The 27,310-nt window shown below is 49.0% G+C and overlaps 2 protein-coding genes across 2 annotated transcripts in view; one reads left to right on the plus strand and one right to left on the minus strand.

The window, feature by feature from the left end:
• The window catches only part of LOC116459119 (multidrug resistance-associated protein 1-like), a 34,376-nt gene extending 27,800 nt beyond the window's left edge, over positions 1 to 6,576 (plus strand). The window contains exons 9-11 of the mRNA XM_058431853.1: positions 3,035 to 3,181; positions 5,539 to 5,697; positions 6,379 to 6,576. Of these exons, the coding sequence (XP_058287836.1) occupies positions 3,035 to 3,181; positions 5,539 to 5,697; positions 6,379 to 6,576 (504 nt within the window). The remainder of the gene's footprint in view (positions 1 to 3,034; positions 3,182 to 5,538; positions 5,698 to 6,378) is intronic.
• On the minus strand, positions 1,552 to 25,688 carry LOC116459267 (uncharacterized). The gene is given in 4 exon segments (XM_058431232.1): positions 1,552 to 9,540; positions 9,542 to 9,566; positions 12,986 to 13,136; positions 17,307 to 25,688. Coding segments are annotated over 4 exon segments (795 nt in total). The 5' UTR covers positions 17,398 to 25,688; the 3' UTR covers positions 1,552 to 9,012.
• Positions 25,689 to 27,310: the final 1,622 nt, after the last annotated feature.

Raw genomic sequence — 27,310 nt, forward strand, 5'->3', positions numbered from 1 at the left:
CCAAGGTGGGTGGATCACTTGAAGCCAGGAGTTCGAGACCAGCCTGGCCAACATGGTGAATCCCATCTCTACTAAAAAAACAAAAATTAGCTGGGCATGGTGGCAGGTGCCTGTAATCCCAGCTACTTGGCAGGCTGAGGTGGGAGGATCGCTGGAACCCGGGAGGTGGACATTGCAGTGAGCTGAGGTCACATAACTGCACTCCAGCCTGGGCGACAGAGTGAGACTCTCGAAAAACAAACAAACAAAAAAAAACAAAAAAAGAAGTCTATGGTGGAGAAAGACAGTTTGTCCCTGTTTGCCCCATTCCTCTCCTCTCGAGAGAGAGGCTCCATTAGTATTCAGGTGCATTTCCCCCAGAACTTTCCTGTGCGGATTCCCACGTACCCCCACACGTTTGTTTGCTTGTTTCTTTTTCTTTTAACGTAAGTGGGATCTATCTGTTATCCTGTGACACCTTTTCTTTAACCATGAGGCACCTTTGCATCCGTGTATAGTAACAGTCACTGCCTCGAAGGGCTGCTGTGAGGCTCAGATGAAATCATGGGTCTCAAGTGCTGAGCAGAGCAACTTGCATTAGTTGCATTGTAAGCGCTCAATAATAACACATTTTTTGGCCAGTGCGGTGGCTCACGCCTGTAATCCCAGCACTCTGGGAGGCCAAGGCAGATGGATCACTTGAGCCCAGGAGCTCGAGACGATCCTGGGCAACATGGTGAGACATCGTCTCTACAAAATAAAAAATAACACTTTTTGTTGTTGGCGGTGGTGGGGGGTGTGTGTGTGTGTGTGTGTGACAGAGGAGTCTCGCTGTGTCACCCAGGCTGGAGTGTAGTGGTTTTATGTTGGCTCAGTGCAACCTCTGCCTCCCAGATTCTACTGATCCTCCTGTCTCAGCCTCCCAAGTAGCTGAGATTACAGGCTCCCACCATCATGCCCAGCTAATTTTTGTATTTTTAGTAGAGCCAGGGTTTCACCATGTTGGTCAGGCTGGTCTCAAACCCCTGACCTCAAGTGATCTGCCCGCCTCGGCCTCCCTAAGTGCTGAGATTACAGGTGTGAGCCACCGTGCCCGGCAACACTGTTATTTTATAGCACATCCACAAAAGGACTGCATGTCTTTCCTAAAAGGTGCCCGGCGTTTTCTTATGTGCCCTCCGCAGTGCCCCTGAGCTTGGTCATGTGCTCTGCAGCCTGGTTCAGCACCTGTGTGTGCCCTGGAGGGGGATGTGCACTCCCCAAGGCTAAAACCAATGAACCTGGCCCAGGCCACATCCAGCTATGGGCCTCAGGAAATGCTGAACTGAACTACTTTTCAAAAGGAGGGTTGTGTGTCCCTGGGCAAGTTACCGCCCCTCTCTGTGTCTCAGTCTCCTTGTGTGTAAACTGGGGATAATGAAAGGACCCCCCACATGGGATTGCTGTGAGGATTGGATGAGATACTGTGATACAGCTGCTGCTTTTATCCTTGCCTTCCTGCCAGGGTGGGCAGCCAGGGTAACTCACTTTTATTCTTGTGTCTGTCCAGAGAAGACCACTCATTTCATTGACTCCATTTATAAATATTTATTTAAAAAAATTTTTATCAAAAAGTAAGTTTTATTGGCATCCAAAAACAAAACTCACCCAACATTGAAACATACTTCAGTATTTATGAAATTGTTTTCTTGTTTCTTTTCTACTCACTGCAGTGTGAGGAACAAATCACATTTACTTTAGAGAAACAGAGACCATAGTGTAGATTTTACAAAATCACTTTTTAAACTCTCTGTATTGTGCTTCTCAAATACCCAGAGCCAGTCTGTGCATAAAATGTCACACTGTTGTCTAAACCTTAAAATTCTGCATCAGCCTAAAGATACGGATAAGATATACCTCCACTTGCTCTTTTGAAATATATCTATTACCTTATCCAGCCTAATGATAGTTACCTAAAAAATTCTTTGTTCCATAGGAAGTCTCTGACAAGCTGTTATTCATTTCCTTGACGTTAAAAGAATCTGGGGGCAACATTTATATATTATCAGAAAATTTTTTTTAAAGTTTACCTACCATGTTCATATTAAGAACAATGTCTGTGGCCGGGCATGGTGGCTCATGCCTGTAATCCCAGCACTTTGGGAGGTAGAGGTGGGCGGATCATGAGGTCAGGAGTTAGAGATCAGCCTGGCCAACATGGTGAAACCACATCTCTACTAAAAATACAAAAATTAGCTGGGTGTGGTGGCGGGTGTCTGTAATCCCAGCTACCCAGGAGGCTGAGGCAGGAGAATCGCTTGAACCTGGGAGGCAGAGGTTGCAGTGAGCTGAGATCACGCCATTGCACTCCAGCCTGGGTGACAGAGCGAGACTCCATCTCAAAAAAAAAAAAAAAAAAAAGAACAATGTCTATACATATCAGTTGTACAATTATTTTAAAAGAAAGGTGAACATGAACATCATGTTAATTCTGGCAGACAAAAATGAACAACTGTGGTCCAGTCAGCCATTATCTATTACACCGAGATGACAGCTTTACAGGAGGTATCTCTAACCTACTGAGTGATGATTATGTCCCTTCAGTTCCTGTGCCTTCTACCACTGGTTCACTTTCTGTATCAGCAGCTGTGTCACTCTTCTTGTTCATGTTCATAAATATGTATTGAACACCTGCTATGTGCTCTGAGCCCTGGGATACAGCAGTGAACAATTAGAGCCTGTCCTCATTGAGTGGATGGTGCAGTGGGCGTGGGAGACAGAATACACTCAAGCATATGAGCCCCGAGAGGGCTGGGGACAGGCAGTGCCCTGAAGAAGGCAGCACGGGAGGGGACAGAGGGACACAGGGTTGGGAGGGCGCTCTGCATAGACCAGAGATCCACAGGATGCGAGGGGGTCATTTGGGGAAGAACTTTCCAGGAAGGGCAACCCCCCAGTGCTGAGGCCTGGGAGGCCACCTTGGGCAGGAGAGTGAGTGAGAGGGGAGGTCGGGGGAGTCACAGCTTTACCGGATGGACTGGGAATTCCTTACTCTCTCCCTTTGCTGCGATGGAAGGCGCCCTGGCAAATCCAGGAGACAGCTCCGCCCAGCAGCTGGCCCCAGGTGGGCCGAGTGGAATTCCGGAACTACTGCCTGCGCTACCCAGAGGACCTGGACTTCGTTCTCAGGCACATCAATGTCACCATCAATGGGGGAGAAAAGGTGGGTACACATCGCCCCATTCCCGCACCCATTCTCGGTCGGGCACAGGGTACCATCGGGCAGGTGAACCTAGCTGTGGTGTCTCCCCAGTCACTCACGGCTCCACCCTCTGCTTGAATGGCTTTTCCGGGGGGCTGGGAGTGGACTGTGGCAGTAAAAGCTATTCAGAGCACATCCAACTTGCAGAAGTGAAGGCTTTTAGGTGAACTGACAGCCCGAAGACCAAATGAGCCCCACAGATATGTTTTGGAAGATTTTTTTTTCTTTTTTTTGAGACAGGGTCTTGCTCTGTCACCCAGGCTAGAGTGCAGTGGTGTGATCTCAGCCTACTGCAACGGCAGCCTCCCAACTGAGGTGACTACACATGGTTGGGACTACAGGTATGTGCCACTGCACCTGGCTAATTTTTGTATTTTTTGTAGAGATAGGGGTCCTACTATGTTGCCCAGGCTGACCTGGAACTCTTGAGCTCAACCGATCTGCCTGCCTCAGCTTCCCAAAGTGCTGGGATTACAGGAATCAGCCACCATTCCTGGCCCCTGGAAGAAGTTTGTTTTGTTTTGTTTTGTTTTTTGAAATGGAGTCTTACTCTGTTGCCCAGGCCAGAGTGCAGGGGCCCAATCTCAGCTCACTACAACTTCTGCCTCCCGGGTTCAAGTGATTCTCCTGCCTTAGCCTCCCGAGTAGCTAGGACTACAGGCATGCGCCACCATGCCTAGCTGATTTTTATATTATTAGTAGAGATGGGGTTTTGCCATGTTGGCCAGGCTGGTCGTGAACTCCTGACCTCAATTGACCCACCTGCCTCAGCTTCCCCAAGTGCTGGGATTACAGGTGTCAGCCACCGCACCCAGCCTGGAAGAAATTTGAATAAGTTGCAAATACTGAAAAATCTGGAAGACTTAATATAAAAATTTGTTTTCTGCTTTTTTTGGAAGATCAGAACATCTGGCAACATCAGGTCAATCCTCCCCCGCCTGGCTCTTTCTAGTCAACCTGTGAGCCTCCTGGTTTACCCCAGTCCCTCCCTGTCCCATTCAGTGCCTAGTTGGCCCCTCCAAGACATTAGAATTTGTCATCTCTAGAATAAGGTGTCACCATCCCTTCTAGGGGATGGCTCAAGGGAAGTGAGAAATTGTCAGAACTGTGGAACCTTCTCTTGGTTCCGAGCTGTTCTTGGGAAGAGGTTCCTTGACCTGAGTGATGCCCTTAGACTGTCCTCTGGAATCGGTCTGAGAGTCTTCCTGGCTATTTGCTGGGGGACAAGGCTGCTTTCACCTCTGAACATACGGACTTATTGAACTGTTCCTATGTCCCTCTCACAAAGCTCAGAACATTCTGTTTCCAGCAGATAATTTCTCTCTGAGTTACAGAGAAGAGCAGAGTGGGTGATGTTCTTGCTATCTTTGTTTTTTTGTTTTTACTTTTGTTTTGTTTTGAGACAGGGTCTCTGTCACCCAGGCTGGAGTCCAGTGGTGCTGTTTCGGCTCACTGCAACCTCCGTCCCCCGGGTTCAAGTGATTCTCCTGCCTCAGTCTCCCAAGTATCTGGGACTACAGGTGCATGCCACCACGCCCAGCTAATTTTTGTAGTTTTAGTAGAGATGGGGTTTTACCATGTTGGCCAGGCTGGTCTCAAACTCCTGACCTTCTGTGATCCACCCACCTCGGCCTCCCAAAGTGCTGGGACTACAGGCATAAGCCACCACGCCCCAGCCCTTGTTGAGTCTTTATGGCTTATCATCATGAGAATTTTTGCATGCATGCTGCTCTGTGACACCCCTGTAGGAGGTAAGAGGAAGCCCACCTCTCAAGAGCCAGGCAGGAAGGGGAGAATTGGAGATCAGGAACGTCATCCATTGGCCATTAGCTAGAGAACCTAGTTCCTTCAAGAGAGGATGCGTGGAGACCAGGTCATAGCAAAGGGCCGGAAGATCTGCCTGAATCTTTCAGATATTTCAACAACTCGTGATGGGAAACTCACCATCAAAGGTGTGAAAAACAGAGTGGGGAAATGAGGAAATGCCTGATTATTACTTAATAGTTACTTGAGTCTAAACAAATAGGGCTTTGTTGGAAATTCCTTCTGCCTCTTCTGTATCTCTTTTGAGGTCTCTAGTAACTTATAAAAAGCTGAGTCATTCCTTTCGGGAGCCTGGCAAAGGGAAGAGTCCTTCTTGACCTTCGGCCAAAACACCTTTAAAGGAGTGTCTGTGGGCAGCGCGCGAGGGAGAAGGCTGTGGAGTTGGGTCAACTAGATGACTGATGCCTGAGGTCGGGCCGAGATGAGGGCACTTGGGGCAGGGACAAGTCCAGATGCCAGCATTCCCACCACACCTGGACCCTTCTGTCCTGCAGGTCGGCATCGTGGGGCGGACGGGAGCTGGGAAGTCGTCCCTGACCCTGGGCTTATTTCGGATCAACGAGTCTGCCGAAGGAGAGATCATCATCAATGGCATCAACATCGCCAAGATCGGCCTGCACGACCTCTGCTTCAAGATCACCATCATTCCCCAGGTGGGGTCTGGGTGCGGCCCAGGAGGTGAGCCCAAGCTGGCAAGCCTTGTGATTGCACTGACAGTGATGTATGTATATTTTTGGGGCAAACATATATTTGGCCCGACTTCGTCATTTTTTGTTTTTTTTTTTTTCTGAAACAGGGTCTTGCTGTGTTGCCCAGAGTAGAGTGCACTGGCGCAGTCTCAGCTCACTGCAACTTCCATCTCCCAGGCTCAAGCGATTCTCCCACCCCAGCCTCCTGAGTAGCTGGGACTACAGGCCCATGCCACCACACCCAGCTAAATTTTTCTATTTTTTGTGGAGATGGGGTTTCACCATGTTGCCCAGGCTGCTCTTGAATTCCTGGGCTCAAATGATCCACCCACCTTGGCCTCCGAAAGTGCTGGGATTAAAGGCATGAGCCACCGCACCTGGCCTTCATTGTTTTTATAGAAGTTAGGCTATGCTGCTGCTTCCCTGAATTTCCTCTTAGCATATGATTAACAAGGTGGGAATTAACTGACTGTCATTCCCTACTTCTTGTTCCTGCAAGGGGTAGTTTCGGAGCATCTAGAAAAATCCAGAAAGACACCGTCTTCTCTCCCTGCCGCCAGAGTCAGGCTGAGAATCTCTAACCCTTCCAAGAGCTAGACAAGAAATAAGACTTTTTAGTTTTTGATTCATGGGGTGCACCTGCAGGGTTGTTACACGGGTATATCGTGTGATGCTGACACTTCGGCTTCTATGGATCTCATCACCCAACTATTGAACAAAGTACCCGAGAGAGAGTTTCTCAACCATTACCCTCCTCCATCTGTCCCCACTTTTGGAGGATCCGGTGTCTGTCGTTTCCATCTTTACATCCATGAGTACCCAGAGTTTAGCTCCCACTTATAAGTGAGAACATGCCGTATTTGGTAAGAAATAAGGATTTTTTTTTTCTTTTTTTTTAATTGAGATGGAGTCTTACTCTGTCACCCAGTGCGGTGGCATGATCTCAGCTTACTGCAACCTCCACCTCCTGGGTTCAAGTGATTCTCCTGCCTCACCTTCCCAAGTAGCTGGGATTACAGGCACGCACCACCATGCCTGGCTACTTTTTGTATTTTTAATAGAGACGGGCTTTTACCATGTTACCCAGGCTTGTCTCAAACTCCTGACCACAAGTGATCTGCCTGCCTCGGACTCCCATAGTGCTGGGATTACAGGGGTGAGCCAACATGCTTGGCTGAAATAAGGATTTTCTAGACCAATAGCTGCAGGTGGATTCCTTAATATGTTGCCTTTTAGTGTAATCTTCTGTAAAGTGTCTTAGAAGAGTCTCTTTTGCAGTTGGATGACAGGGGAGAATCCACAGGACTTTACTGTTAGGAATCACCTGTGCTGCATCTCATTTCTGGAGGTTCTCAACCAACTTGGATATTGAAGGCTGTAGGAAGTTGTATGGAAAGGAAATCTGTTTTATTCTGATAAATTCAGACTTTCCAGACTTTTTTTTTTTCCATTATTAAGGAAATTTTTTTTTTTTTTTTTTTTTTTTGGAGACCGAGTCTCGCTCTGTCACCCAGGCTGGAATGCAGTGGCATGATCTTGGCTCACTGTAACTTCCGTCTCCCGGGTTCAAGTGATTCTCCTGTCTCAGTCTCCTGAGTAGCTGGGACTACAGGTGTGTGCCACCATGCCCAGCTAATTTTTATATTTTTTGTACAGACAGGGTTTCGCCATGTTGGCCAGGCTGGTCTCGAACTCCTGACCTCAAGTGATCTGCTCGCATCGGCCTGCCAAAGTGCTGGGATTACAGGCGTGAACCACCATGCCTGGCCTTTTTCTCCACTATGAACATCTCCAGAAATAGTGATTCCAAGGAGCTCTGACACCCCACCTTCAAAAGTCCTGGCCAGAAGTCCTTAGGCCCCACTTCGTCTCCATCCATGTCAGCGTGACATAGGCGTCACATGCTGTCCACTCTCTTCTCTCTGAACAGGATCCTGTTTTGTTTTTGGGTTCCCTCCGCATGAACCTGGACCCATTCAGCCAGTACTCGGATGAAGAAGTCTGGACGTCCCTGGAGCTGGCCCACCTGAAGGACTTTGTGTCAGCCCTGCCTGACAAGCTGGACCACGAGTGTGCGGAAGGCGGGGAGAACCTCAGGTAGGCGGGGGTGAACAGGGAGACACCGGATAAGGTGTCCTGGGCGCCACCTCGGTAGGGGGCTTTGAAGATTCTGTCCAGATCTGTGTCAGACCTGGATTTGAGTCCCAGATGACCATTTGTCCCTTCACCTCTTGAAGCCTCAGTTTCTGTATCTGTAAAATGGGTCTTAATCCAGGCTCTTTGAACCATGAGGTAGAATAACCAGGATGACCAGTACATTTCATTTTATACACACCAGCAAGACGCCTCCTCTTTTTTCGTACCTCTTCCACTATCTCCAGTTGATGATTCTCTGAGCCTCAAGCCACCTCCCGAGTGTCTTCTGGTACCTCTTCCACCTTCTCCAGTGGATGATTTTGTGACACCAGAGACACCTCCCGTCAAGCGTCGCTGGGGACCTGTATCATTTCCTTGAGCTGATGATTTTAGGAGATGCAAGACACCTCCCAACTCTTTTTTTGTACCTCTTCCACCTTCTCCAGTTGATGATTCCCTGAGCCTCAAAACACCTCCCTCAGCTACTCAGGAGGTTGAGGCAGAAGAATCACTTGAACCCAAGAAGCAGAGTTTCAGTAAGCTGAGGACATGCTATTGCACTCCAGCCAGGGCAACAAGAGTAAAACTGTGTCGAAAAAAACAAACAAAAAAATCAAAAAACAAAACACACACTCCAAAAACAAACAATAGATAATATAAAAATAAAATAAATACTGCAGTCCTTACGTTATTGCATTGTTTCAAAATCTGGTAAGATTGCCTGAGGGACCTGAGGTTTTTAATTGCAGGGTTTTTTTTTTAATCCTTATAAGTGGTTGGTTATGTGAAATATTATTATTATTTTGAGACTGGGTTTTGCTCTGTCACCCAAGCTGGAGGTGCAGTGGCTCGATCACAGCTCACTGCATCCTCAACCTCTCAGGCTTCAAGCGATCCTCCTGCCTCAGCCTCCCAAGTAGCTGGGATCACAGATGTGTGCCAGCACGCCTGGCCAATGTTAAAAAATCCTTTATCTTTTTTGTAGAGATGCCCTCCGGGCCTCAAGCAATCCTCCTACTGGTCCCCACCCCCAGCCCCTTTCTGATAAACATTTACACTGTTTATTATCTGACGCCATTTCTATCTTCTTCCTTGTCGTCCAGACATCAAAGACTTCAAGCTCAGTGTTAAAGATCACTCACATTAGGGCCGGACATCATGCCTCATGCCTGTAATCCCAGCACTTTCGGAGGCCGAGGCGGGCAGATCACTTGAGGTGGGGAGTTTGAGACCAGCCTGGCCAACTTGGTGAAACCCCACCTCTACTGAAAATAATACAAAAATTAGCTGGGTGTGGTGGTGCATGCCTGTAGTCCCAGCCACTTGGGAGGCTGAGGCATGAGAATCGCTTGAACACAGGAGGCAGAGGTTGTAGTGAGCCAAGATCACACCACCACACTCTAGCCTGAGTGACAGAGCGAGACTCTGACTCAAAACATAAATATCACTTACATTAGATATACCCAAGGGGTAATCTATAGAGAGTTGGAAGCAGTGGTTATTGCAACAGGGGCACGGAAGCCATCTGGCTGTGCCAGGATGCCCAGGGGATACTCGGGGTGGGTGGCATGGTGGTGCTGGGGACTCACTGCACAGGACGCTCTGATTGACGCACTGCCAGGAGTAGTGCTCTGTCTTGGGGCTGCAGCCGGCCTCCTCAGCTCGAGTGTTAACAACAGTCGTGGCCATGGCAGCACCTACGGATGTCACATGGGTAGGACAGCAGGTGGGTGAAGCTCTCTCCTGGCCCTCCTCTCTTGCCAGGACCATGGGTGGCTGAAGACCCCCAGGGAGGCACAGCATCCTCTTATCTAAGATTTTTTTTTTTTTTTTAAGAGACAGGGTCTTTCTCTCCCGCCCAGGCTGGAGTGCAGTGGCACAATCATAGCTCACGGAAGCCTTGAACTCCTGGGCTCAAGCGATCCTCCCACCTCAGTGTCCCAAGTAGCTGAGACTACAGGCACACGCCAGCATGCCCGGCTGGAGTTTTAATTTGTATTTCCTTTGAGACAGCGTATCTCTCTGTCACTCAGGCTGGAGTGCAATGGCTCAGTCAGCTCACTTTAGCCTTGAACTCCCGGGCTCAAGTGATACTGCCATCTCAACCTCCCAAGTATGCTACTACAGGAACACAAACTCCTTTTTTAAATTTTTTGTGGATATATGGGGTCTCACTATGTTACCTAGGCTGGTCTCAAACTCCCAGGCTCAAGCAGTCCTCCTACCTCAGTCTCCCCAAATGCTGGGATTACAGGTAGGAGCTACTGTATGCCTGGCCTTATCTAAGCTGTTTCCCTGAAAATCCCCGTCTTGGGTAATGATTCCATTGGCCCCACCATGCCCTGTCCTGCCTCCCTGGCTGTGCCCAAGCTTGGTCCCTGCCTGCCGGCCTCACTGTCTGGGTCTCGAGCTCCTGTGACACGACTCCTCTCTCTTCCTGGAGTGATACAAGCACTGCCACTTCCTGACTTTGCCCACACTGTACCCTCTGCCTGGGGCAACTTCATGTCTGCCCTTTGTCCCTTAGTTCTCAGCCCAGGCACAAGCCCCTGCCTCCGGAAGTCATCCAGGCCGCACCAGGCTACACCCTCTCATAAAATCAGATTCCCTCCCTTCAGGGCAGGCTTATAATGAAACCCTCCACAGAGGCCAGGTGCGGTGACACCCATCTGTAATCCCAGCACTTTGGGAGGCTGAGGTGGGAGGATCACTTGAGGCCAGGGGGTCGAGACCAGCCTGGGCAACATAAGGAGACTCTTGTCTCTGTCTCTATAACAAATTTAAAAATTAGCTCACCAGGCCAGGCTCAGTGGCTCATGCCTGTAATCCCAACACTTTGAGAGGCCGAGGCAGGTGGATCACGAGGTCAGGAGTTCGAGACCATCCTGGCCAACATGGTGAAACCCTGTCTCTACTAAAAATACAAAATTAGCCAGGCATGGTGGCACACACCTGTAATCCCAGCTACTCGGGAGGCTGAGGCAGGAGAATCGCTTGAACCCAGGAGGTAGAGGTTGCAGTGAGCCAAGATCACGCCATTGCACTCTAGCCTGAGCAACAGAGCAAGACTGTGTCTCGAGAAAATAAAAACACAGAAAAAATTAACTCGCCATGATGGCACATGCTATAGTCCTAGCTACTTGGGAGGCTGAGATGGGAGGATTCCCTTCAGCCCAGGAGTTTGAGGCTGCAGTGAGCTACTATGATTGTGCCACTGCACTCTAACCTGGGCAAAAGCAAGACCCCAGGCTAGAGTGCACGATTTTGGGTCACTGCAACCTCCGCCTCCCAGGTTCAAGCGATTCTCCTGCCTCAGCCTCCTGAGTAGCTGGGACTACAGGCATGTGCCACCACGTAATTTTTGTATTTTTAGTAGAGACGGGGTTTAGTAGAGACCATGGTGAAACCCCATCTCTATTAAACAAATCTCTACTAAACCCATCTCTACAAAAAACAGCTGGGCATGATAGTGCACACCTGTAATTCCAGCTACTTGGGAGGCTGAGGCACGAGAATCATTTGCATCTTGGAGGCAGAGTTTGCAGTGAACTGAGATTGCACCACTGCACTCCAGCCGGGATGACAGAGCAAGACCCTGTCTCAAAAAAAAAGAAAAACAAACAAACAACAGCAACAACAACAAAAAAACCTCTGGGTCAATCACAGCCTTCGAGCTAGGGGAGAGGCGGCCAAATTCCGCCCTCTGCTAACTAGCTATAGCTTTGTGGAAATGGGTGAGTGGCATGCCATTGTAAGCCTCAGGGCCCCATCTGTAAAATGGGAATAACTGTCATGCCCGTCTTTAAGAACAGCCTTGGGGGTAAATGAGTGGAAGATGGAAAGATCTCAGCCCACAACCTTCCACAGAACAGGCGCTTCTCACACAGTAAGTAGCAGGAGTGCAGAGGCTGCAGGCATGAATCCAGCCAGACTGCCTGGGTTCACGTCCCAGCTCCCACATCTTGGTAACTATGTGGCCTCAGACAAGTTACTTAATATTTCTTTCTTTCTTTTTTTTTTTTTTTTCAGACGGAGTTTTGCTCTGTCACCCAGGTTGGAGTACAGTGGTGTGATCTAGGCTCACTGCAACCTCCGCCTCCTGGGTTCAAGCAATTCTCCTGCCTCAGCTTCCTGAGTAGCTGGAATTACAGGCGCCTGCCACCACACCCAGCTAATTTTTGTATTTTCAGTAGAGACAGGGTTTCACCATGTTGGCCAGGATGGTCTCAAACTCCTGACCTCGTGATCTGCCTGCCTCAGCCTCCCAAAGTACTGGGATTACAGGCGTGAGCCACCGCACGTGGACACGTTACTTAGTATTTCTGTGCCTCGGTTTCTTCATCTGTGAAATGGGATTGTTGTGAGAACGCAAACGGATTCCCAGGGCAGTTCCTAGTGCATAGTCTGGCTGCATGTGTGTGTGTGTGTGTGTGTGTGTGTGTGTGTGTGTGTGTGTGTGTTTAACATAGAGACAGGGTCTCACTATGTTGCCTAGGCTGGTTTCAAACTCCTGGGCTCCAGTGATCCTCCTGCCTCGACCCAAACTGGTGGGATTACAGGTGAGTCAACACACCTGGTCACTTTATATTATTTTTTTCTTTTGAGACAGGGTCTGGCGCTGTCACCCAGGTTGGAATACAGCAGTGCAATCTCAACTCACTGCAAACTCCGCCTCCCGGGTTCAAGCAATTCTCCTGCCTCAGTCTCCCGAGTAGCTGGGGTTACAGACGCCTGCCACCACACACAGCTAATTTTTGCATTTTTAGTAGAGATGGGGTTTTACCATATTGGCCAGGCTGGTCTTGAACTCCTGACCTCAAGTGATCTGCCCGCCTTGGCCCCCCAAAGTGCTGGGATTACAGGAGTGAGCCACCGCTCCTGGCCAATTTTTTAAGGCAACGTAATCAGCACATGGCCGGGGTAAGGGGCAGCTGGTACCAAGATCTGGCCTCATTGGCCATGTTATCCAAGAGGCCTCTGCCTGCCTGCAAAGTAGTTCTGCACACTGGGATCTCTTGGGACCAAACCCCAGCTTCGGTTTTGGGTACTTCCTCATAAGCCTTGACTACCCCAGAGTGTGAGGGGTTTTGTAGCCTGGTCCCAGGCATGCACTCACCAGTCAATGGCATCGCGGGGCCGGCCATGGCCTCCCAAGCCACAAAAGCAACCATATTTCATATAGGCGATGGGGGTTCGGGGACCAACACAACCCATAGTTCCTGCCAGTTCCAGGATCCCACGCCGGTGCACATGTAATGTCCTGGAGGCTGGGGGGTAAACAAAGGTGACAGGCTGCAAGTCAGGGCTTCCCAGACCCCTGGGAAGGGCATTAGGCTGAGAAGAGCCTAGATGTTACAGCCTGGCTGTCTGGATTTGAATCCTACTTCCTAGCTGTGTGACCTTGGACAAATTCCTAACCTCTCTGGGCCTTGGTTTCCTCATCTGTGAAATGGGAGACAAGCTGACTTCAACTCATATGAATGAAATGAGATAATGAATATAAAGCCCCTGGTGCATGAAAAGGCTATTATAATCCAGCTGGGCTCAGTGGCTCACACCTGTAATCCCAACATTTTGGGAGGCCCAGGCGGGCAGATAACCTGAGGTCAGGAGTTCAAGATCATCCTGGCCAACATGGTGAAACCCCATCTGTAGTAAAAATACAAAAATTAGCCAAGCATAGTGGTGCACGCCTGTAATCCCAGCTACTAGGGAGGCTGAGGAAGGAGAGTCACTTGAACCTGAGAGGCGAAGATTGCAGTGAGCCAAGATTTTGCCACTGCATTCCAACCTGGACGACAGAGCAAGAGTCTCAAAAAAAGAAGAAAAAAAAAAAGGATAACTTATAATCAAGGTCCTCAAGGTAGCCAAGAAGGGGACAAACAGTCGTGCATGAAACGTTTGTCCAGTTCCCTGTGTTGGGCACTGGGCATCACAGATGAGCCTACAGATGGCTGTCACCAAGGTGGGCTCCTCTGTGGCAGCTCCCGGGCCCTGGCACTGCCCTGTGCTCATGACTTTTCCTCCAGACTCAGGCTCAGGGCCCTTGGTATCTCCTCTTATTTTCACTGCCAGACAGGAAGGCCCCTTGGCCTGAGCCCAGCCATTTTTCTAGATCCTGCCACAGCTTGGACATGTAATGGTGCCCAATGCATGTGACTGGAAACCCTGCATTGGACATGTAGGAAAGGAGGCCAGCCGGGAAAGGTAACCCCACATTCCCACAGCCAGCAGGAACTCAAGCAGAGGCTTCAACCCAGGCTTCTGACTTGCAAACCAGTGCTCCTTCCTCCTTACACAGTAACAACAGGGGAAGGTGGCCTTCGGGGTTGCCAGAGCCGAGTGGTACCAGCAATAGAGTGGAAACACACACACAGGCTTGCCTGCTTCCTGGGTTAGGGTTTATACGGCTCCGGGAGGCTGATGCATTGTGTTTGATCATACCCCTTTTTTTTGAGACAGTCTCATTCCTGTTGCCCAGGCTGGAGCACAGTGGTGTAATCTTGCTCACAGCAACCTCTGCCTCCCAGGTTCAAGCAATTCTCCAGCCTTAGCCTCCCTAGTAGCTGGGATCACAGGCGTGTGCCACCACACCCAGCTGATTTTTGTATTTTTAGTAGAAACGGGGTTTCACCATCTAGGCCAGGCCAGTCTCGAACTCCTGACCTCATATGATCCACCTGCTTTGGCCTCCCGAAGTGCTGGGATTATAGGCGTGAGCCACTGTGCTCATCCTGATCATCTTGTCTTTTTTTTTAGAGACAGGGTCTCACTCTGTCACCCACACTGGAATGCAGTGGCACAATCATAGCTCACTGCAGCCTCCAAATCCTGGCCTCAAGCGATCCTCCTGCCTCAGCCTCCAGACATACGGGCATGCACCACCATGCCCAGCTAATTTTTTAATTTTTAGTAGATCTGGGGTCTCACTATGCTGCCCAGGCTGGTCACAAACTCCTGGCCTCAAGTGATTCTCCTGCCTTGGCCTCCCAAGGCGCTGGGATTCCAGGCATGAACCGCCATGCCCAGTCTCATTTCTGTTTTATCTAGAACATGTTTTAATCACACTAACTTTTTTGAGAAGTCCAAGCCAAATTTAAATTCCATTTTTTCTTTTTATCAGTGGAAAAGTAGCATATTTACGTTGCAGGACAAAGATGAATCAAATAGGAAGAAAATGTAAAACACATTTGGGGCCAGGCACAGTGGCTCATGCCTGTAATCCCAGCAGTTTGGGAGGCCAAGGCAGGCAGATCACCTGAAGTCAGGAGTTCCGGACCAGCCTGACCAACACGGACAAACTCTGTTTCTACTAAAAATACAAAATTAGTCAGGCATGGTGGCACATGCCTGTAATCCCAGCTACTTGGGAGGGTGAGGCAGGAGAATCGCTTGAACCCAGGAGGCAGAGGTTGCAGTGGGCCGAGATCGTGCTATTGCACTCCAGCCTGGGCAACAAGAGTGAAACTCCGTCTCAAAAAAAAAAAACACACACGAAAATAAAACGTCATTTAGAGTTGAAAGCTTCGCCTTCCTCTCTGGATGGTGAGTCCTCACTCTCCCAGCAGCCCACGCCTCTGCCTCAAACCTCCATGGCTCCCACAAGTCTGGATAAAGCTAAGGAGTCTCACTGCACCCCAAGTCCTGGGGGTAGTCAGCTCCTCTCACCCTGCCCTCATCCTCTCACACAAGAGTCATTTACTGTCCCTCCAGTTATGCCCAGCCACGCAGACACTCTGCTGCTCAAATGCCCTCACCCCATTCTCACCCTGCTCCCAGGCCACCTCCCTCCAGAATCCACCTTGCCTGCCAGGTGGCCATAGGGACCCTCGCCATACTGTCTGCTTGTGGCAGCGCCCTCCGGCCTGGGGGGTCTTCCAGAGCAGATCTCTGGCCAAGCGCAGTGGCTCATGCCTGTAATCTCAGCACTTTCGGAGGCCAAGGCAGGTGGATCACCTGAGGTCAGGAGTTTGAGACCAGCCTTGCTAACATGGTGAAACCCCATCTCTACTAAAAATACAAAAATTAGGCAGGTGTGGTGGTGGTGCACGCCTGTAGTCCCAGCTACTCAAGAGGCTGAGGCACGAGAATCTCTTGGACCCGGGAGGTGGAGGTTGCAGTGAGCCAAAATCGTGCCACTGCACTCCAGCCTGGGCAACAGTGAGACTCTGTCTCCAAAAAAAAAAAAAAAAAAAAAAAAAAAAGCTGAGCTCTGATATAAGCTGCCCTGGCACACAGTGAGCTTCCAGAAATAGTCCCTTGACCTCTAAATCCATCAACACCCAGGGAACACGCCCTCTCTGAGCACCCTGACAATGAATGTCCCAGTCCCAACACGGTACCCTGAATCTGTCCCGAAAGTTTCCCCTGCCACCCTCCCTGACCACTCTCTGGTATCTCAGAGCCCTAGCAACAGCCCTATAGAGGGAGGGTTCTCGGATGGGGTGGGCATCGAGCACTGTGCTTATAACCAAGCAAAACACTCCCTCTGTGCCAACATAGGTGGGGCAGGTCACGTTGGGGTCTGTTTGCCCTGTCTGCCCGCTGCAGCCTCCTCGGGGAGGGCCAGGGTTGTCTGTGCATCCTGTGAGCCCCAGGGTCTATGTGCACATGTGTGTGTCTGTGCTGCTCTGTGTGTGTGTGTGTGTGTGTGTGTGTGTGTGTGTATGTGTGTGTACACGGTGCATCTGAATTGTCTTGAGTGCTCTCTCGGGTATCCTTGCGCTGTGTGTGCGTGTGTCCGCCTAGCGGTATCTCAGTATTTTTGCCTGTGGGAGCCTCACACCATGAGCTGCACACCTGAGGGCCAGGTGAGTCTGGGGCTGGTCCTGTGCCTCCGCATCTGTGTGCTGGCGGTGTCTGCATAGTACTCTGTGGCTACATTTGTCTGTACACCCCAGAAATGGGCAGTCACCCAGGAGACCTCTCTACAGTGACCCCAAAGGATGGATAGTGAGATAGGGACAGTACGTTCTTTTTTTTTTTTTGGTCACAGGGGTTTGTTGTACAGGGGCACAATATATTCTTCTCCCACCCCCAAGCTGGGCCCTTTCTGCCCCTGCTCCTCCCACCCTCTGGTGTCTCACATCTCAGGGACAGGTGGAATGAAGGATAAGTTCGAGGACCCCAGATCAGGACAACCGGGAGGCTTCCCGGGCTGCCAGGGAGGGTCACAGCCAGTTAGGGGAGGGAGCCAGGAGAGGACTCTGCGCCTCTGGGGAAGGGCTGGGCTAGTTCTGGGTCCCTGGGAGGAGTGAGTGGGGGGTCCTGCAGAGGGCTGGGACCCAGAGTGTGGGTGAGCATTAGAATAGCGAGCTGGGGGCTCTAGGGCAACTAGGAACTTGGAGAGGGAGGGGAGGCAGGGCTGCTGGGTCCCTAGGAAGGGCTGGAGGAATCCCAGAAGGCCTGAGTTCCGGGAAAGCCCCTTTCTCACTCACCCTCACCGGACCCGGGGCCAGGTCCAAGCAGCAGCAGCAGCAGCGACGGCAGCAGAAGCATGACTGGCAGGCACACAGGTAGCGGCCCCATTGGAGGGTGGCAGAGGTGGGACGGTGCTGCCAGGCCACCAGAGGCACCAAGCCAGGCGGGCACACACCCCCGCTGCCACACCCCGGCCCGGCCCCCGACCTCACCTTCCCTCGGGCCCAGGCAGAGCCAGCTAGGGGCAGGCACCTGGGGCGGTGCAATGGCGTCCTGATTTCTGCATCTTGGTCACTGAAGGGGCTCGAGGGGCCGCGGGGCGCTGGGGACAGAACCGGGAGTCAGGCCCAGGAAAGTCTCCTCAGAATAAGAGAGCAAAAGGGGCTCTTTTGATGTTATTCCCCCAGCCCCTCTCCCGCTCACCTGGGCACCCAAAGGGGACAGAAGACGTGGAGGAGGGGTAGTCCTGAATTTACTTTAACATTTTATTTCATTTGGCTGGGCGCGAGGTGGCTCACGCCTGTAATCCCAGCACTTTGGAAGGCCGAGGCTGGCGATCACCTGAGGTCAGGAGTTCGAGACCAGCCTGGCCAACATGGTGAAACCCTGTCTCCACTAAAAATACAAAAAAATTAGCCGGGCATGGTGGTGGGCGCCTGTAATCCCAGCTACTCGGGAGGCTGAGTCAGGAGAATTACTTGAACCCAGGAGGCGGAGGCTGCAGTGAGTCAAGACCGCGCTATTCCACTCCAACCTGGGCGACAAGACCAAGACGCTGTCTCAAAAAAAAAAAAAAAAAAAAAAACAACGAGAAGTCTTGATCTGTGATCTTGAGAAAAGCTGTTCACATCAAGGATGCCATCTTCTTCCAGCAAAAAACTTCCCTCTTGTGAGATTATGAACCCAAAATTCAAGGTCCTGAAGTTTTGCTGTAGTGTGGATGCCAAGGACATTCTTTCTCTGATGTTCTCAGAAGATCCAATCTTCAGGTTCTAGACTGTGAAGGAATTGACTGTCCCCAGTCAGTGAGCCATAAAAAGCTTTCAGTACCTGGTGAAAATACACTGTACCATAATGATCTACTGTTGTGATGTCAGCCCTCTTGCATGGGAAAGCAACCAGAAAACATGCATTGAAAATGACAATTGACAACTGAAATGTTCAAACAGCCCATGAGGTAGCCAAATGCACCTGAAGCTTTGATTGTCTTCCCAGGAACATGGATCTGACAAATGAAACATTGGTTATGAACTATTTTAGCAATTTATAAGTCAGCATAGAAACACATATTTAATTTAGATCATTTTATCTTTTCCATGATGAGTCATGGAATGCAGAGCCTTTTATTTTTCGTTTTTAGACAGAGTTTTGTTCTTGTTGCCCAGGTTGGAGTGTAATGGTGCTATCTCGGCTCACCGCAACCTCCGCCTCCTGGGTTCAAGCGACTCTCCTGCCTCAGCCTCCCGAGTAGCTGGGATTACAGGCATGCGCCACCACGCCCGGCTAATTTTTTGTATTTTTAGTAGAGATGGGGTTTCTCCATGTTGGTGAGGCTGATATGGAACTCCCGACATCAGGCGATTCACCCGCCTTGGCCTCCCAAAGTGCTGGGATTACAGGTGTGAGCCACCGCACCCAACTGCAGAACCTTTAATAACCAACGCTTTAAGGAGTCAGGAAGGACAAGGTGACCATCTTGATTCCCCATGAGTCCGTGGTTAACATCGCATTTACGTGCTCTTGAATATCAGTTGTTTCTCCAGTTTACGTGCATAGCACTGATACCTAATGGGTTATCATAGGTAATTTGACTTAGTCCTTGGAGTTCATTCCAACTGTATATCTACGCTGGGCGAGCCCACAAAAAATTAGCTGGGCATGGTGGCACAAGCCTGTAATCCCAGCTACTTGGGAGGAGATGAGAAAATCCCTTGAACCCAGGAGGAGGAGGTTGCGATGAGGGGGGATTGCTCCACTGCACTCCAGCCTGGGCGACAGAGTGAGACCCTGTTTCAAAAACAACAAAAAAGGCATGGTGGCTCATGCCTGTAATCCCAGCACTTTGGGAGGCCGAGGCTGGCAGATCACCTGAGGTAGGGATTTCCAGACCAGCCTGACCAACATGGAGAAACCCTGTCTCTAATAAAAAATACAAAATTAGCTGGGAGTGGTGGCTCATGCCTGTAATCCCAGCGCTTTGGGAGGCCAAGGCAGGTGGATCACCTGAGGTTGGGAGTTCAAGACCAGCCTGACCAACATGGTGAAACCCTGTCTCTACTAAAAATTCAAAAAAATTAGCCAGGCATAGTGGTGGGCGCCTGTAATCCCAGCTACTCTGAAGGCTGAGGTACGAGAATCACTTGAACCCGGGAGGCAGAGGTTGCAGTGAGCCAAAATCACGCCATTGCACTGCAGCCTGGGTGACAGATTGAGACTCCGTCTCAGAAAAGCAAAAAGCAAAAAACAAAAACAAAAACAAACAACAACAACAAAAACCAAACTGTTTATCTAAACAATTTCGGTATCGGCTGTTTTAACATGAAAATTTAGCAAAGTATTTTTTTGGTATTCAATTAATTTTTTGTTCTGCTTGGGTTAGCAGCTTTCTTTCTTTCTCTCTCTCTCTTTCTCCTCCCTCCTTCCCTCCCTCCTTTCCTTCCTTCCTTCTTTCTCTTTCTTTCTTTCTGTCACCCAGGCTGAAGTGCAATGGCACGATCATGGCTCACTGCAATCTCCACCTCCCGAGTTCAACTGATTCTCCTGCCTCAGCCTCCCAAAGTGCTGGGATTACAGGCATGAGCCACCGCGCCCGGCCAAAATATATAACCTTACGTGTAAGTTTACTAACTTTGGAAAGTACATACACCAGCATAACCCAACCCCCTTTCAAGATCTACATTATTTTATTTTTATTATTTTTTTTTTTGAGACAGAGTTTCTCCCTTGTTGCCCAGGCTGGAGTGCAATGGCACAACATCAGCTCACCGCAACCTCTGCTTCCCAGGTTCAAGCGATTCTCCTGCCTGAGCCTCCCGAGTAGCTGGGATTACAGACATGTGCCACCACGCCCAGCTAATTTTGTATTTTTAGTAGAGATAGGGTTTCTCCATGTTGGTCAGGCTGGTTTTGAACTCTCGAACTCAGGTGATCTGCCCGCCTCGGCCTCCCAAAGCGTTGGGATTACAGGCGTAAACCACCGTGCCCAGCCAAGATCTACACTATTATGTCACCCCAGAAAGTGAACTCTCACTCTTCCCAGCCAGTCTCTTTCTTATCATAGGTTAGCTTGCTTATTCTGGAATTTCACGTATACAGATGCATGCCATGCCATAGGTACAGAAGCTGTCTAGACAGTTTCCTGGCAAAGTCACCAAGAGCCCTGTGAGCAGCTGTCTATGCCTCCCTGGCACTCTCTGTAACTGTCCCGTCCCTGCCAGCTCCCCACCCGCCCAGTGCTTCACCAGCTCGTCCCTCAGACACTGTCCAGGTGGGAACCATTCCCCTCAGCTCCCTCCAGAACCACCAGATGGCGCCTGCCAGCAGCCCTGGGAGCCAGAATCCCACCCACCTGACCCAAGGGCTCTATCTGATCTCAGCCTAACCCACGAATCAGGCCCTTCGGAGAGCCAGAGGACAACTGGGCTTCCCTGCCAGCTGGCTATGTGACAGTTCAGATGTCCCAGAGCACAGGAAAGAGGCAGAGACAGGGTCGTGCGGGGCCCTTGCTTCTCCTTCAACATCTCCCATAAACAGCTGGAGAGGGGCTCTCACAGGGTCCGTGGGAAGAGACCAAGGAGGGGCATGGAGGAGACAGGAGGGCTGAGAAGACCAGGGTGAAATGGATGAGAAGGAAACAGATGGCAGGGACCCCTCCCCATCTCCTGCATGGGCCCCCTTAGGTGCTACTGGCCTTGTGCAAATTCGCACACTCACATTCACACATTTCTGTCTGCTTCTCTCCAATCTCCCAGATACCTAGCACACACCCCAGCCTCTAGAATCAGGCAGTCAGTCTAGCAGAGTCTTTAGCATTTGACTCCTGGGTTTAAATCCTGGCTTTAGCACTTCCTAGCTTCATGGCCCTGTTTAGGCAGTTTATATGCCTCCCTGAGCTTCCCAGGGTTTGGGGAGGAATAAATGGCATAGCAGATGAGAAATATCTAGCACTGTCCTGCTATATCATAGACTGTGAAAGATCACTGTTTTTGTACTATTGGCCTTGCTTTGTAGTAATTATCATTAATTTTTTTTGAGATAAGGTCTCACTCTGTCTCCCAGCCTAGTGTGATCATGGTTCACTGCCACCTCGATCTCCTGGGCTTAAGTGATCCTCCCACCTCAGCCTCCCACGTAGCTGGGACTACAGGCACATACCACCACACTTGGCTAATCTCTCTCTCTCTTTTTTTTTTTTTTTTTTTTAGAGACCAGGTCTCATTTGTTGCCCAGGCTGGTCTCAAACTCCTGGGATCAAGCGATCCTCTCACCTTGGCCTCCCAAAGTGCTAGGATTACAGGTGTGAGCCACTGCACACAGCCTACTTTCTAATAATAACAAACAATACAGCCGCTACTTTTTGGTAGTTTCAAACCATGATCCCAGAATTTTTTGATACATCAAAAGGTAGAACCTATGTCATCTACCGTTGAATCCAGACTGCGTGACTGCTTGACCAACAGAATATAGAAGAGACGTTGTGCGACATCCAAGGCTATATCATAAAATGTGATAGAGCTTCCACTGGGTTATCCTTGTCTTAGAGCCCAGCCACCATACTGTGAGGAAGCCCAAGTAGCTGAAGAAAGGACAGGCCCAAACAAAGGAACCAAGGCCCTGGACCACAGCCTAGCTGAGCTCCTAGCCAACCAGAAAGCACCAACTTAGCAACCGCTAGTGGAGCCATCTCAGAAATGAATTCTGCAGCCCCTTGCTGAGCTCCAGCTGATGCCACGTGGAGCAGGAACGAACTGTTCCCTCAACATCCTGCCCAAATTGTGGATGTGTGAGCAAAATGAATGACTGTCATGTTTTAAGCTACTACATGTAGGGTGGTTTGTTGCACAGCCATAGATAACTGGACGACAAACACGTATTTGATGCTTTATCCGTCATTGCCATGCTAAGCTGCAGTATTATTGTAATCTACACGTTGAGACCTTTTCCAGCTTTTAGAGTTCACACTTCCCTTCAGTACACCTGCAAGCTCCCTGAATTCATTTTCATGAAATCCTCCACTTTTTTCCTTCAGCTGGTTCATGTTAGGTTTCTCTCATAGCCCCTAAACACGGTGCTCAAATACCAATAACCTGGATCCCATCTTGCAGCTCTGCAGGAAACTGTTTTTGCACCAGGTTCTTTCACATTTCTGGGAACCCAGGAGATGTCTACTTCAGCTACAATCTCTCCTGCTTGTCCCCTGTTCCCTCAGGAGGGTCTGGCTCAGAACAGATTTCACTGTGGGACCCAAGCCAACCTGTTAGTCACTGCTACCCCAGGACAGGTGAAACATCATCTTGCAGTAACAAGACTTACTTTTGAAGGATGGAATTACAATATGGAAAAAAAGACAACTTCACAAGGTGCACGTTCAGTTCATAGCAGCAGCCAAGACTTTGAAGGAAGAGTTCAAGTCACCACAAGAAAATCGCAGAGGGAATAGTATGGATTTTAGAGCCAGATAGTACTGGAGACTTGGAGACTGCAGGGCTGGGAGGGTCACAGACAGTCCTGGGTTCAAATCCCCACTCCACCACTCATTGCCCATGTGATCTTGAGCAAGTTATTTAACCTCTCTGAGCCTCCATTTCCTCAAATGCAAATTGGGGATAATAAACCCAGTGTTTGTGAGGATAGACAGGATGTATATTCTGCTTGTGGCTGTGCCAACCCAAGGACACATTCAGAGTAAATTCAAGACTCTTTTCTTGAAGAGTCACGAGCATGGTGGCCCATGCCTGTAATCCCAGCACCTTGGGAGGGTGAGGCAGGTGGATCACTTGAGGTCAGGAGTTCAAGACCAGCCTGGACAACATGTTGAAACCTTACCTCTACTAAAAATACAATAAATTAGCAGGGCGTGGGCATGCCTGTAGTCCCAGCTAGAACCTGGGAGGTGGAGGCTGCAATCGCTGCAGTCCAGCTAGCCTGGGCGACAGAGAGAGACTCTGTCCCAAAATAAAAATAAAATAAAAAAGAATGAGACTTTTCTTACTGCAAAAACTGACCTCTGGGGGGCGGAAAACAAACAAACAAACAAACAAGCAAAAACCACTGTTCTTGCCTAGCTGTTAAAGAATATTGCATTTTCTCATAACTTGACATGATACAGAAACATACAATGAAGAATCTGGTGGGTATTGAACTGTCAGTTGCAAAATAATTATTCATCACTGCAGGTTCAGCCTGTTCTCCGGGAAGGACTGTTTGGATGTACCGGGCCTCCAAGCCAAGCTCCCAGAGCCCAGGCCGTCTCTTTGGCTAATGCTGGCTCTATCTCCTGAAGAAAGTAGTTTGACGCAAGGAAGAACTTTCATTATCTTTTGCCCTGGAGCACCAGCAACTGTCTACAAAGAGCAGAGCAAGGGAAGAAGGGCAGTGAGAAATTAATCTTTTGTTTCCTCCTTGGTGATTCATCCATTTAGAAATGGGTAGATTCAGAGAAGCGTTTCTTCATCCAGTCCCTCTGTTCCCATGATCTCAAAAATGAAAAGGCAGCCAACCCTGATCACCACCCATCAGTCAGCCTCTTTTCACAAGTGGGAGGCATGGGCTGTGTTGGACCAAATGCAAACGCAAGACATGTCTCTAACAGGCCTTCTGCAACCAGGGAAAGCTGGTGGCTTGGATGCACCCACTGGGAGGTAGAGTGTTATACTGCAGCCCCCATAACCCTACACTTCTCCAAGTCTATGATTATTTGACTCTGGAATCTGGTGTAGCACATCTGTTCAGTTGCTCAGTCATTAGTTACTGAGCACTTACAACGTGCCAGGACAGGCAGGGTATACAGGATTCAGAATTGAACAAGGTAGCATGATCCCTGCCCTCCAAGAGCTTGTTTTAGTATATAGGGTTTCTCAACTTTGGCACCATTGTGGGCTGAATAATTCTTTGTTGTGGGGCTGTCCTATGTACCATAATTTTTTTTTTTTTTTTTTTTGAGACACAGTCTCGCTCTGTCACCCAGGCTGGAGTGTAGTGGAACTATCTCAGCTCACTGCAAGCTCCGTCTCCCGGGTTCAAGTGATTCTCCTGCCTCAGCCTCCCAAGTAGCTGGGATTACAGGCACCAACCACCACGCCTGGCTAATTTTTGTATTTTTAGTAGAAACAGGGTTTCACCATGTTGGCCAGGGTGGTCTCGAACTCCTGACCTCAGGTGATCCACCCACCTTGGCCTCCCAAAATATTGGGATTACAGGCATGAGCCACCACACCCGGCCCACTATAAAAATTGTAGCAGCATCCATGGCCTCTATCCACTAGATTCCAGTATCACACCCTTTCTCCCATACCTGGCCCATATTTGAATTTAATGAATAATGAAACTGAGGCTCAGAGAGGCAAAGTAACTTGCCTGATAGGACACAGCAAGTAAGGAGCAGTCTGCATCACTGCAAAGTGGTGTCTTCAGATGCCCCCACTGCCCGGTCTCCAACAGCCCCACCACAGACACTTTGTTACCGTGACTGACAAGATGACCAACTAACACACACTTCCCGAATCCCCACCAGTCAGGGCCTCCGACTGCATCTTGAAAGAAAAACTGCTGCTCTCTTCCCACCAGGTGGAATGTGCTTTTCAGAAGAAATGCAAGCTAACCACCAAACAAGACTCAGCATCATAAACATGATTCCGTGGCAAAACAAGAAGACGCCTAAGAGAACAGCCGTTATGGCCAGGGAAATTAATTACACTCTCTTAGTGACAAGCGGGTGATCAGAAAACAAGAGGCGCCTGTGGAAGGGAACATGAATCAGCAGCATTAAGTTCGAGTAACAGCAATACTCTAATGACTGTGGGCCCCCAAGAAACTGAAACCACTCCACATTGGCTTTCTCTTCTCACGTTGTCAAGCAACACGTAAGTCTCGCATGCTGCATCCTGGCTCTCTCTCAGGGAAGACAGGCAGGTGGCAAATTGCAGAACACGTTACCAGGTTTGAGAATGTCAGAATGCCGTTGTCCTGGGTCAAGAGGTTGGAACGAAACAGGCCACCGCTCAGGGATAAGAGGACTCCCGGGACGGGCTGGTCAACCTCAGCTTTTATCTGGGGATGAGAAGGTGAGACCAGAGCAAGGTTAAACTCCTACTATGAATATTACAATTCCACAAGTCAAGAGGTCATTCCTTTAAGGTTTTTTTCTTTTATTGTTACTCAAAGGAGGACAGGGGACCTAATCTTTCTCCCCACAGGTAACTAATGTTGTAAGTTTTGTAAGTTTGGTGTGTAGCCTTCTAGAACTTTTTTTTTTTTGAGACAGGGTCTTGCTCTGTCACCCAGGCTGGAGTGCAGTAGCACAATCTGGGCTCACTACAACCTTCGCCTCCCAAGCTCAAGCAACCCTCCAGCTTTAACCTCCTGAGGAGATGGGACTATAGGCGTACACCACCGTGCCCAGCCACATTTCTGTATTTTTTATAGAGACGAGTCTTGCCATGTTGCCCAGGCTGATGTCAAACTACTGGGCTCAAGCAATCCACATGCCTGGGCCTCCCAAAGTGCTGGGATTAGAGGCATGAGCCACGTGCCCAGCCCAGAACTCTTTCTATGCCCACACAAATTTTATAAACATTACATATTATTGTTCACAGACTGGCAAGTTCATTGAGTGGGTGGAGGAGGTGAAATAAAAATGGCATGTTATGTATACAGTTCTGCAACTTGCTCTCTTCCTCAACAATTTATCCGGGTTCTCTTCTGCCAGCCAATGGAAATCTGCCTGTTTCTTAACTACTGCATAGCATTCTAAGGCAGGGGTTGACAAACCACAGTACCTACTTTTGTGGTACACAAGAGACAATCGGAATATCCCCAAATATATATCTCTAAGCACTTAGTTTTATTTTTTTCCTGAACAATCAATTCCTAGAAGTAGAATTGTTGGATACATGCACTTTAAATTCAGAAAGATACTATCAAATTGCATTCCAAAGTGGCTGTAACCACTTACAGTCCCATAAATTATTTATGCTTGGGAAAACCCACGCTTACCAAAAAATAGAGATTGTCTTAATTACAGCAAATCTAATCCCTGCAAAACAGTGTTTCAACTGTAACTTCCTTAGCACATTTCCTCAGTAACTACGGAGGCTTTGTGTTTCTGTGTTTATTAGTCACCTGCGTTACTTCCATGAATTTCCTTTTCATAATCTTTGTTCATTTTTTTTCTAGTGGGTTGTCTTTTTCTTACCGATTTTAGGAGCTCCTTGTAAAATGGGGATATTATTTACGATACAAACATTTCTTTCGAGTTTGAATATCTTTCAGTTTGGTTCCAAATGTATTCAGCAATATAGATGTTAAATTTTTATACGATGTAATCTGTCACTCTTTTCCTTTGGCCTATAGTTTATAAATATTCATTCTCAACGATCTCCAGACCCACTCTGTACAATCGCAGCACGCTTCTTCCCAGGAAGGACTGGTGGAAGGGAGCTACGCAGCAAACGCCTCAGTAAGAACATTCTGTGTCCTTCAATATGGAACAGTTATGGATGATAGCTTTAACTACTTTCCAGAAGGTACACAAACATGCTAAACTCAACAGCTCTCCAAATTATGCTGCGTGAAAGAAGTCAGACCAAAAAAAAAAAAAAAAAAAAACAACAACAGTATATCCCGTTTGACTCCATTTATATACAAGTCGGTGCAAAAGTGATTGCAGTTTCTGCCATTATTCTCAATGGCAAAAACCACAATCACTTTTGCACCAACCTATAAAACTCGAAAATGCAAACTAACCAATGGTGATGAAAAGCAGATCCTCAGCTCAGCGGAAGGGTAGGAGGGAGGGATTACT

This window comes from Hylobates moloch, unplaced genomic scaffold (assembly GCF_009828535.3).
Source record: "Hylobates moloch isolate HMO894 unplaced genomic scaffold, HMol_V3 SCAFFOLD_19, whole genome shotgun sequence".
In the NCBI taxonomy this organism is placed as follows: Eukaryota; Metazoa; Chordata; class Mammalia; order Primates; family Hylobatidae; genus Hylobates; species Hylobates moloch.